The following is a 12996-nucleotide window of genomic DNA, read 5'->3' on the forward strand; positions in this document are numbered from 1 at the left end:
ACATTTTCAACTGAATACATTTTTTTAAAACAATATTTATCAAACAAAATCCAAAGCGATAGAAATAATCGAGTGCTTAAAGTCAGACAACGTTAGGCTCTATGTTACGACCGTACACCCTGGATAAACGTCAGATTTTTATATTCAATACTTGAAAGCATCTAAGCGAGATTTTTTGAGCAATCATCGAAAAAACCGCTATTATATGGCGAAAACGCTATTATAAGCGTAGACAATAAGTAAAAATATAAAAATCATTTACAATGTAAGTATAAAATTCAAACATTTTAAATTGACAAAATTCGCCGTTTTCAAAAATCAGTGTAGCATAATAGAGTTCGCCAATGCATTTCATAAAATTTAAATCATAATTATAAAGTAACCTAAAACATTCGTGCACACACCAAAGCGAATTATTCGCCAATCAAGCTCGTATTGGCTTACGGGAAAGAGCACGCGACGTTCAGATTTCCGAAGGGAATTAAGTTATTATCTTACAAAGTTGTTTGTTTGACGTTTCGATATCGAGCATTCAAATAATATATCAATAATTTTATAATATCATTGATACAATTATTTGCTCCGACACTGCCATCGATTCGCATTTACCACGTCAAAATAACCCGAAAAAAGCACCCGCATCGATGTGGAAGGTCCGGTCAAAAGAGTCAAAAAATAGCCAAATATATGACAAATTGATGGTTTTCATTGTATCTTTTGATCCCCTGCGTGAATAAATGTTACGTTTGTTCATTAACAATAGGTAAGTAGGGAGCATTACAGCGGCATTGGCTTTTTTGAGACTCTTTTCACCGGACCTTCCGTACCGATGGCGGGTGCTTTTTTCGGGATATTTTGACGGGGTACTTGGTGAATATTCGCGTTGGTTTGTGCGAGCCTTACCTTCACATAAAAACGCTCTAAATAGATAAGTAGGTATGCGAAAATAAGGAACATTTTTCAAAATAACGTTATAGATAACAATATTTTATAGGTATATAAAATTGAGCCGTGTTAACTAAACGACATTGTTATAATTTCTTTAATGGCTTTTATTTACTCTTTGATTAGTGATTGTTCTTATAAGATTGTAATATTTATATCCATAGTCAGTATTCCGTATTAACGCATAACCGAGAAAATTAAGATTAAAAAAAAATACGAGGTTAGTTTGGTATAATATTTAATATGAAAGATAACACGCTTCATGCATATTTATGATATGTATATTATGCCGAAAGGTAAGTTTTAAGTAGGAAAAGTGGCATTTTAATGAAAACCAGTGACGTTTAATTGACTACAAGTTGGACTGCCAACATTGAATTGCTTACAGCTTTTTTTAATATAATAGCACTAACGAGTGGCTATTTCAAAATTTTGAATTTTAAAAGTGGGCACTCCAACTAGACGCTTGTCATATTTTGATTTGCCCATAACTTTTGTAATTTAATGGCAATTATAGTAACTTTTGCAGCACTAACCAACACTAACGTAGGTCTAACGATTGTTTATTTTGGATTTTCAATTTTATTTGTTGTTACGAAGTGGGCAGTCCAACTCGTTCGTCAAGTTGGACTGCCCACCATTGAATTGCCTATAGATTTTTTAATATAATAGCACTAACTATTATATTGCAGCACTAACCAGCACTAACGAGTGGCTATTTCAAAATTTTGAATTTTAAAAGTGGGCACTCCAACTAGACGCTAGTCGTAATTTGATTTGCCTATAACTTATGTAATTTAATGGCAATTACAGTAATTTTTGCAACACTAACGTAGCACCAACGATTGGCTATTTTGGATTTTGATTGTTATTCGTTTTTCAAAAGTGGGCAGTTCAACTTGACGTTTTTTATAATTTGCCCATAACTTTTGTAATTTAATGGCAATAGCGATATTTTTTGCAGCACTAACCAATACTAATATAGCACTAACGATTGGTTATTTTGGATTTTGAAATTAATTGATTTTACGAAGTGGGCAGTATAATTTGACGTGAAGTTGGACTGCCCACATTGAATTGCCTACAGCTTTTTTAATATAATAGCACTAACGATAATATTGCAGCACTAACCAGCACTAACGAGTGGCTATTTCAAAAGTGGGCACTCCAACTAGACGCTTGTCATAATTTGATTTCCCATAACTTTTGTAATTTAATGGCAATTACAGTAATTTTTGCAGCACTAACCAACACTAACGTAGCACTAACGATTGGTTATTTTGGATTTTGATTTTATTCGTTTTTCAAAAGTGGGCAGTCCAACTTGACGTTTTTTATAATTTGATTTGCCCATAACTTTTGTAATTTAATGGCAATAGCCATAATTTTTACAGCACTAACCAATACTAATGTAGCACTAACGATTGGTTATACAGTAACTTTTGCAGCACTAACCAACACTAACGATTGTTTATTTTGGATTTTATTTGTTTTTACGAAGTGGGCAGTCCAACTTGAGGTCAAGTTTACTCAGTTAAAACCAAATACGGCGTATTAGACGTTTGCACTCTGGTGGTGCTGCTTTTTGGTTGAGTGTTATGGCACCTGATAAATGCTCAGCCCAACTGTATACTGAAATTCAAGAACTGGTGCTTGCGGCGGATACTTAGTGTACGATATGACTTTAAGAATAACAAGGAGATAAGAATGTGGACTATACCGTCTCTCCCTGCATTGAAAGTGAAGAAATTATATTGGACCTGGTTTGGTCACGAGATACTGATGCTTCACGAGTATCGACCGGACCTTCCTGGACCTGGATGGTGTCCGTAATAATGCTCTGACAAATGAACAGACATCGACTAAGAAGACGAACAATCCTTCATTGAGGCAGACACTGAAATAGTTTTATAATAAAAGACAAATGTATTGCTAAAAATATTTATTGAATAAAATATATATTATAAATTATAAAAATTGGTTATGTACAGTGTTTTTAAAAAGAGATGTTAAAATTTCATTTGAATGAGCGATTTGATTCGCCTACTTAAAACCAAGATCACAGGCTTATTTCGAAACGGCACATAAAACATAAATTTATACTTAATAAAAACATGGAATGACATGCCAATAATAAACAAAAATATATTTCACATTTTATGATATTATGTATTTATGATTTAGCGCACTAAGAATGTTGCAAGATATTATGAATTATTATTTTTTATTAAAGGTACATTATTGACATATTTTCACCAAATTTTTTGTTTGAATTCGAATAACTTTCAAGCATTTCCATGACAGCAAATCTATTATAAATGACAAAAAACAATAGAATCCATAAACATTCACGAAAATTGGAATGTTTTCACATTAATTAATAAATATTACTATCATAATTTTAAAATAAAATAACCAATCAGGCAATCATGATATTGCGTAAATCAAACAGTAAACAAATAAAACTACAGCAACCAGCCATTTGTAATCATTCTTTTAGGCATGCAGTTAACTTAACAACATCACAATATATTATTATAGTTAACTTTATATGCATCGTAGACAATTTATTGAACAGGAACATGCAACATAATTTACATTCATATAGTAATAGTATAATTTAACATATGGTGCGTTGGTGGTGGTTATGCGTTGAATTCAGGCCACGAGTAGACAGGGGGAAGTGCCGGGGCGTAGTGGAAGTCATACATCTGAGCCTTAATGAATTCCTCCTTATCCTCTGGCTCTGGCAGCACTGATGCTTTGTCTAGAAATAAAAAAAAATGATATTGACGTTTCATCTGATCATATTATTATAGTGTAATACCCCCTTTACATGTGCATGGATTTACTGCCGACAGTACGTATGATTGCGGCCATAACAAGAAAATGCATGAGTAAACATGTAGTATCTTGCAGGTTGCAAGATTATATGCATGAATCAAAAAAGTTCGGAAGCTTCTGAATTCTCACACATCAGTTGGATTCGTTTGATATCTGCACCTGCGCAGTAGAACAATAATGGCGAACCTGCCGGAAAAAAATGAACTACATCGCCCAGAGATTCATTTTGAGGTCAACCGATTTTTAGGACTGTCAAATAAATAACCATAAAATTACAACGTGTCTCTCTTACTCTTGAAGAATAAAATTGGAGAGACAGTCAGCACTTTTACTTGTAAACAGTTATTGCCATGATAGTTTAAAATACTCATTATTGGTGCAAGTAAATCCATGCACGTGTACAGGTGCTGTAAGGCCATCCAAAGATGTATGAAAAAATATGTAAATTCTTGAACTGCATGCCTGGCATTAGGCACACAGAAAAATGGTTTGGGCAGGTTCCATTTAAAATAAATATCTATATTTTTAATTGATTTTGATGGTGGTGGGAGGTAGTAAGGATAAAAAAATATATCGGGTGTCACTGACTTCTACATTTACCCCTTTACTATTTAGAGTTTTTCATCGCTTCGCTGCGGAATATCACACTTTTCCAAGTACATTCCCCATACCCAGACCCTCCATGCTTAAAGTCTAGCGATGAATATCTAGCCTGAAACTCTAATTACATGTGCCCATGTGCATGTAGTTATCGAATGCATGTAGTCTAAATTGTGATCATTATTGTCCGCGGTGTCTAGTTTTTAGACTTGCCGAGTCAAAATATTTAAGTAAACAAAAATTAATAATTTATGAAGACATTCACATGGCCAGAAAGCCTTATAAAACTTCCCAATATTTTTTTTTTCTGACTTTGCAAAATGCAAAAAACTATTATTTTTTTTGGTTTTTTTCAGTGCGTAATGTGAATTAAATCAACGCTATTTTCAATTGTTTTGTTCAATTGTCATCGACTTTAAAATAATGTTTTTAAAATTGAAACTGCTTAGAAGGCTGTTGCACTTTGCGCAAGACATCGTAATACGGTTTATACTGTATAAATAATTAGTGACTAGTTGGCTTATTTCCTCCTCCTCCTGGTTTGGAGTACGATATAAAACAAATTGACAGCCGAAAAGCTGGTGCGGTTTTGACTGCAGAATCACTGCGTTTAACAATATTGTTCGTACTTGTCTGGTAAGCCTTCTCGGCAACCCTGGCAGCAATGTTCAGAGAGCAGTGCTGAATGGACTCGATCGGTGGGTACAGGCCGCCTTTATTTAAGTCATCGTCGGACACCAGGTTGGCCAAAGTCTGAAAATGAAGAATATTATCACATTATCTCTAGGTACCTACATTTATTATACACAGTCATGCACTTTTATAATTTGCACAATACAACATAACCCCTGTAATATTGTTAAGTAAAAATGTGTGCATGGCAAGGGCGAACAACAGAAGTGAAACTTTCTGGTATTGTCTTCATTTTTCGATGGTTTCTCTTTCCACGTCAACCGGATTCACTTTGCTGTACCGTTAGTAACAAAGTTTTACATAAAAAATGCACCGCAGCCTATAAGGCCGAGCACCGACAAAACATTACCTTTTCCCTCTATGCCCCGGGCAGGCCTACTACACAGGAGTTCTTTGTTTGTAATGGGTAAAAACTGCTATACATTGTAGTGGTGCACAGCGTAATTGAAAGATACATTATTTTAAGTAGGCACTTGTCTATTGACTGATAATATAGAGGTACTGAGGATTGAACCAATACAAGTGCACAAGTGACCGAGTTGAGTAAATCAATTATTTCACAGTTAAATATGCAAATATAAATTCTAGATAAATATTTTCAATATTCTGTGCATGATGTTCTGCTCTTAATTGATTCATTTTTACTATTTCAACATTTTGATAATAGAATAGAGTATATGAAAACTATTATAGTTTGGTGGTTTAATTGATGTTTAAAAATTAACCAACACCATCTATAAATAAATTGTAGTCTTGGTTCAATAAAAACAAATACGTATGACTAACAAAGTTTAATGTGCACTATTTATGGCGGATCTTAACAACCTTCCTCCACCCTTCGCTAATGATATACACCACTTTCAGGAATATAATGGTTATATCTTTTCATACAAAGCTTTGAATAGCATGTTTTGAATCCAGTCTCATGTATGAATTAGTATACGGTGATGTGAAAATTGCTTCCAACTTATTTTTTAATCATTTATGACTATTGTCACATGTTTAATTTTCAGCATTCAATTATGATTATTATGGTATGTGAGTTTTTGTTTATTAGTATAAAAAAAATACAATTTCTCACGACATTAACTTAACCTCTCTCTCAAAAGGTAAATTTATTCAAATTTATCGGTGGAAGTATGTGAATTATTAAATACCTCGGCAGCAAGTAAGATGATGTCATCAGAGATGTCGATGATTCCGGCGCAGATGATTCCAAGAGCCAGTCCGGGGAAGATGTACGAGTTGTTGCCTTGTCCCGGGTAGAACGTTTGGCCTTTGTATTCGAACGGAGGGAATGGAGAACCAGATGCGAACACAGCCTTTCCCTACAATTCAGAAACACAGAGTCAGAAGTGGTTTTTTCGTGAATCTCAATAGATTCTTGTTTATAGCCGGTACAGAATTTATGTCACCAAGTGTCTATAGATGGATGTATATTTGATGAAATTATTCGCAAGGTAAAGCTGGACTAGAGTGCTTTTGGCCGCCTGAATAATGTCTTAAAAAATGACCCCTTACTGTGCCTAAAATGCAAAGTGTTCATCCAGTGTGTACTTCCTGTAATCACATATACGTGTGAAACATGGACCGTAAGTAAAAGAGAGATCTAGAAACTTAGAGTATCACATCGTGGTATGGATAGATGCATGCTGGGCATAACGCGAAAGGAATAAAAGCGGAATGATTGGATAAGGAAACGGACAAGGGTTTGCGTTGTAATACAGTTAGGTAAAAACCTCAAATGGGCTAGACACATAGCTCGAAGAAGGGACAATCACTAGACCCGGTAGGACTGGGCAAGGTAGACCTAGAGGCCAGGCCGCTGGATCGATGAAATGGTTAAATTCTGTGGAAGTACGTGGCAATGCAACGCACAGGACCGAGAGAAGTGAAATCAGCTCGGAGAGGCCTTCATCCAGCAGTGGATAGATTCAGGCTGATGATGACAGAATTTATTGGATAAAGATCAATGTATGTACTACGGGGAAAAATAAAATTATTATTTAAGGAACTAGGACGTGAAAAATTAATGCATTGTTAAATGATTTGTGTAAATTATGATTCATTAACTCACATCGGTGTGAGTGTAGGCCTGTTCGGCAGTGCACTCCGCCTTGCTGGTGGGGTTGGAGAGGGCGAAGATGACTGGACGCTCGTTGTTGCGACCCATCTCTTGTAGAATCTCTGGAGTAAATGCACCACCAATGGCTGCGGCTCCTGTAAACACAATGTATTCATGTATTACTATTCTTGTAATCCTCATATGATTTGTAAATCATCGCAGATATTTCTACCGTTGCGTCTCAAAAAAGATACTGCACTGCGACTGGACCATTCAATAAGATATTCATGGTTATCAAAGTATTCAACAGTGTAGCTACTTCATGTTGATTTTTTTTAAAGCCAAATTCCATGTTTATTCTTCAATGCCAAGGATTCATTCTCTTTCTAATAGTTCTTCTATTGACATGTTCAATACCTCCGGTCAGGCACTCAAGCAATGCAATAAATGATTTTTTTCTGGTGTCTACCTACTCAATTTGTTTTCATAATTTGATAATATGCTGTTTTTATGTTATTGTACTTTTTTTTCTTTTTTATTTTAAATTTAACAATAAATTGTACTTTGTTGCCGTTGTATAAACCGTACTTGACTGTAATATTTTTATTATATTGAATGATGAATGTCTTAGACTTATAAAATGAAATGTTCGCTTTGTGTAAATAAGTAAATTCTAATGCAAAAGGAGAATGGCAAAAAGCCAAAAAAGGTCTAAAAATCAATTTCAATTTGGCTTTCCTGAAAAGTTGTAATTTTAGACATATCGCATTACTCACCTATAAGTACGCTGGGCTTGACAGTGCAGACGACATCGCGGAGTGTTTTAATGGGTGCATGAGACTTGGCGAACTTCTCTTTGTGCTCGTTGATGCCTCCATCGGGTCGGTTCTTCACAATGAGACCCTTGGAGTCCACCATCCAGATTTTGGCCTTCGCTTCCATTTCGCTTGCTCCCTCTGCCATCATCGCCATCACGCACAGCGCCGCTATGCCGAGGGAGGCCTGAGGGTCAAAGAATTAGGTCAGTTAGTGCTTGATATCCAATCGCTCAAACATGTCAATCTCTAGTATACAAACACAATGTTTGGCACCAAAACTCAACAGTCCTATTTCGTAGCCGTCAAAATGAAAATGTACCAAACTTTGATTAAAAATTTTAAGTAAAGTTTAACCTAAAGATGAGACAAAAGAGAAACCTTCTATAGCAGGCACGGGAAAACCGCAGCCCGCCGCATATTTTTCTGTGGCCCGCGAGCAATATTATATTTTTGAAAAGGATTCTCGTTTTTATCTTTTAACGCCTTTTTAAAAAAACCCAGTTTCTTTCCAGTGTATGCGTTTGTGAGTTTGCGACCGCGGCATACACTCAATGAAAGCCCACTGTATGACTGTATGCATATTACATGTATGTTTACGGGTTGTTGATCGGTGTTGTTTATATGTGTGCGTCATAACAGTGTCGGGGGGGGGGGGGGGTGGGGGGGGCTTGTGGTGTCACAATAATACAAATCAGTCTATTTGGTCATTGTGCATATTTATCTACTTTTTATATTCGTATTTCATCTGGCGTAGGCGATCGTTATTGACTAAATACTTAGGAAGGTATTAATTTTAATGTTCTGATTGTGGCGTGTGATTCTGAAATATTACAATACGATGATCCAATAATTATTATCCCCATCGTATGGGGTCTTAATTGGAAAATATCGAGTTTAATTACTGAGAATTAGAATTCATCAGTATCATAAAATACATATCTAAACTGAAAACCAATCAAATCAGATAATACGATTCGCCAAGAAAACTGGCAAACTATATACAATATGTAAAGAAACGGACACTGGAATGGAATGGATGGATTTCATCAACTGCAAGCTTTAATTGATTTTTAAAAACTTACCAACACCACCTGTAAATTGTAGACGTTAAATGAAAACAAATACCTATGACTGACGGAGTTTATTGTGAACTATTTATGTCTGATCTTAACAGCCTACCTCCACCCTTTGCCACTGGTGGTTACCCAATATGTGGATATACTGTTATCAGTGACTGATGTTTTGAGATGATGCCAATAAAGAACATTATGTTAACTCAATATTGTAAAGTTGTCAGTTCCATAGAGTGATATGTCTAACTATTTTCAGTATTCATACAAAGTTGCCAGCTTCACAGAGGGTTATGTCCGATTATTGCTCAACACTATTAAAATCTAGCTAAACTAAAATCGAATCTAACACAAATTATAATACAGCATCATAAAATATAAGTCCACACTGAAAATCTAACAAATCAGACAACAGTTATAAGAAAACTATAATTTTGACCACCATTTGTTTTATCTGTCATAGACATGCACAGGAATTCCATGCGTGTTTTTTTTGAACATGTCCGATCCTAAGAAGATTATATTATGGTAAGTATAGATTATATATACAGATTTATATTTTTACGAGAAATGGAAATTAGCCACTTGCTCAACCTATTCATTAGGTCCATACTCTGACTCCAAATACATATTGAAAAAAAATATGTGTAGGTATTTGCCAGACCCAGGATTCGAGCCTGGGACCCACGACATTATAAGCCTATGCGTTAGCCGCTCGGTCATCGCGGGCAATTTCAATTTTTAGATAATTTATAAAATTGTTAATAAGGTATACATGGGCATTTTCGCCAAAGTTTGTACATGTTTGAAATTTGGGTAATATTATTTTTTCACTCAAATTAACCATTTTTATATAGCTAGCAGATTCCTTGTTCTATTGCTGAATTGGTGATAGCAATTTTTCAGCAAAATATTGATTAATACAATATTTATATCATTTTTATTATGAAATTGGGCATAATAAGTTTCCGTTCCGTGACTACGAAACTTAGCTTTTAAAACATGAATGAAACACTTTTTATCACTTAAAAGAGCTCTATTAGATTAAAAAAACCATACACTTCAAAATAAAACTACAAATAGTCAAAAAATATTATTGAATTTTAATTCTTGGGCACATTTCGTTCCCCTCCGTTACCCTATGTCTATAATGGCAGAGCATTTTTCCTTTAGTATTTGAAAAAACCAATCAATGTTCGTTCTGCTATTTTTTTAAAGACAATAATCACTTTTACTAAATTTTATTGGAAAAATAAATAAGTTTCGTTATTTAATAATCAAATGAAAAATAGTTAACGTTCAACTTTTTTGGGGACATTTTCGGAATGGAACGAAATGGTAACGGAGTGTAATTTGTAAAGCTTAAGTTACATGTTACCATAAAAACAAATTTTTGTTTTATGAAATTTATTTGAATTTTTTGATAGACAGATAAATATTCAACGTGCGTCAAAATAACAAAACAAATCAAACTTAATCACTAAAATAGACATATTTTATAATAAATTTCACAATACTTGTAAAATAAGGTAGGTAATAATTTTGACACACTATACATTACCATAACTTTATTTGGCATTTATATTATTTGTAACTCAGATAAAAAATATTTTTAAGCAAATTAACAATATATGAAAAAAAAAATCAGCAAGGGATTCAGACGCGAGTTCCTAGCGCGGCACGGAGTATATAACTTTTACGAAAATAATTATAGTCAAACTCGGTTATTACGATCTCTGACATAGCGAGATCTCGGATGTAATAACGAAACATTTGTTGACAATTGGTTTATGATTTTCGCCATACATTTAATTCTTTCACTGTTATAACGAGCAACTTATCGGATATACCGAGCTAAAATACTGTTAATGTGTCGACCGTTTTAAAACATTTCGACCCTAAGCAATAAAATCCGATTGGACAGGATGCCGCCGGGGTCGGATTACGTTTATGACACTAGTAAAGTGTCTAAGTACCTACCTTATTGGTGTTTCACCGACAATAATAAAAAAGTATCCACGCATATGGTTGAAAAATCCAAGGTTTGTGAAGTCCGTAGGTACCTACCAGCGTTAATTACAATAAACAACTTCTTTTGTAGTTTATGAATGCCATGCTCGTTTCGGGGATTTTTACGATGGTTTCCAAATTTTTTATTTTCGGCTTTTTGTGTAATGTGACATGCTCATTTAAAAATACCTATTCTCTGATATAACGAGTAACGCTTATAACAAGCAAATTCAGTCGGTCCCATCTTCCTCGTAATAACCAAGTTCGACTTTATGTTGTCTTGAAATTTAATTGTATTCATCAACATAAAATGTAGCTATACAGGTTGATTGTAATCAAGACGTACTTTTCTGACATTTCGTGAATACCTACAGTTCTAGGTATTAAATCTAATCGAGTACACATTTCTGTTAAACGTGACAAAAAAATACTTTTTCATACATTTTTATAAATTTCTATGCCTAAAATGTATGGAGAAGTTTTAAAATTTTGGTGGCGTATAACAGAAAGAGTATGACAGAGCCAGTGCCTGTCTCGCAATTATTTCAGTCTGGTGTTTTTTCTTTTCCTTCTGTTGTTTTTTTTTATCTCCATACTTTTATGTGCGCTATTTTTGCGTATTCAGACATATCACATACTTTTTTAATCTTTATTATATTATTATATTATAGTCAGGTTATTTTTTATATTTTTTAATGAAAATATTTTTGTTTTTCATACGAACAGACAAAATAATTTTTTTTATAATCTATGAAGAACTAAACACACACTGTAAACCCAACTTTATGCATGCCATTTCGTTACTTTTACATTCCACATATACGTTACCACCAATATAGTTTCGGAGTGGAAGTAACGGATTCTGTTTCAGAAGTGTTTGAAGCCAAAATTTAGCTTAGTTTTATTGTTAAACCTGCGATATGTTTTATTATATCTGTAGTATGAAAGATAAGCTCCATATGTGTAGTATGTGAAATAGAAATATGTGTTTTCTTACCTTATAAATCGTGGTAACAGTAGTGGAACTTCTTAAATGACCAACCCAGAAAGCAACCTGTTCCGATAGCGATACCGACACACACCAACAATTTAAAGTGTACATGGCGATCAGTGTTATACAAAAATGTTGCTACATTAAAAAAAAACATATTTATAGTGAAAATTTTTCGCCTTCATGCTAAAATCGTGGTAACGGAATGTGGAGTTCCACTTTTTCAAATATCCTGGGACACACTTTAAACGTGATTTTTTTTCAATATTGGTACAAATTTACGAAAAAACTATATATTTTCCAAAAATATATAATGTAAGCTGTTGAAAACACTACGAATTTAATTTTACACACTCAAAATTAATGACGAAATCAGACTTTGTTTATTTGAATTTATGGGTGGGACATGGTAAAAACGCACTACCTTTCGATCTAAATAATCAATTAAAAATATATACAGGTCAGATAGTTGTATTTAACTGATTGAATAGAGTAAATTAATAAATTTGCATGTTAAAAGTACATAACTTTCCAACATTTTATAATATAATAACTATGAAAAAATCAATCAAAGTCATGGGACATGCCAAAAACGCAATGTACAAACTTTGGCGAAAATGCCCACATACTAGGTTAACAAAAAGTACAAATTCAGGCAATCATATAAACTAAAACAGGGATCTTTAAACTTTTAGCTAGATAAAACGTATTAGTTTTGTTTATCTTATGAAATAGAAGAATTCAATTAAATTCATTCACTGCTGACTAGTTAATTACCACAACACGGTCACTGCTAAAGACACGCCTGGGGTGTAGCAATTAGCATGATAATGAAATGTGGTAATTAACTCGTCAGCAGTGAAATGGCCACGCGCCTGGCTCGTCTTTAGCGGTGAAAGACTTAAATTCATAATATGGAGAAGATTCAATTCGAAATCATCTTGTTGACAATTAGAAGAG

The 12996-nt window shown here is 34.0% G+C and overlaps 1 protein-coding gene across 1 annotated transcript in view; it reads right to left on the reverse strand.

Annotated features, from left to right (window-relative positions):
• Positions 1–3174: 3174 nt before the first annotated feature.
• LOC147073160 (NADP-dependent malic enzyme-like) overlaps positions 3175–12996 on the reverse strand; it is a 97163-nt gene continuing 87341 nt past the window's right edge. Inside the window, exons 8-12 of the mRNA XM_085945309.1 lie at positions 7924–8149; positions 7160–7302; positions 6240–6410; positions 5019–5142; positions 3175–3712 (exon numbers count right to left, since the gene is read on the reverse strand). Coding sequence (XP_085801435.1) covers positions 3591–3712; positions 5019–5142; positions 6240–6410; positions 7160–7302; positions 7924–8149 — 786 coding nt within the window. The 3' untranslated portion in view covers positions 3175–3590. The remainder of the gene's footprint in view (positions 3713–5018; positions 5143–6239; positions 6411–7159; positions 7303–7923; positions 8150–12996) is intronic.

This window comes from Rhyacophila brunnea, unplaced genomic scaffold (assembly GCF_057557595.1).
Source record: "Rhyacophila brunnea isolate RB1 unplaced genomic scaffold, BYU_Rbru_1.0 scaffold_18, whole genome shotgun sequence".
In the NCBI taxonomy this organism is placed as follows: Eukaryota; Metazoa; Arthropoda; class Insecta; order Trichoptera; family Rhyacophilidae; genus Rhyacophila; species Rhyacophila brunnea.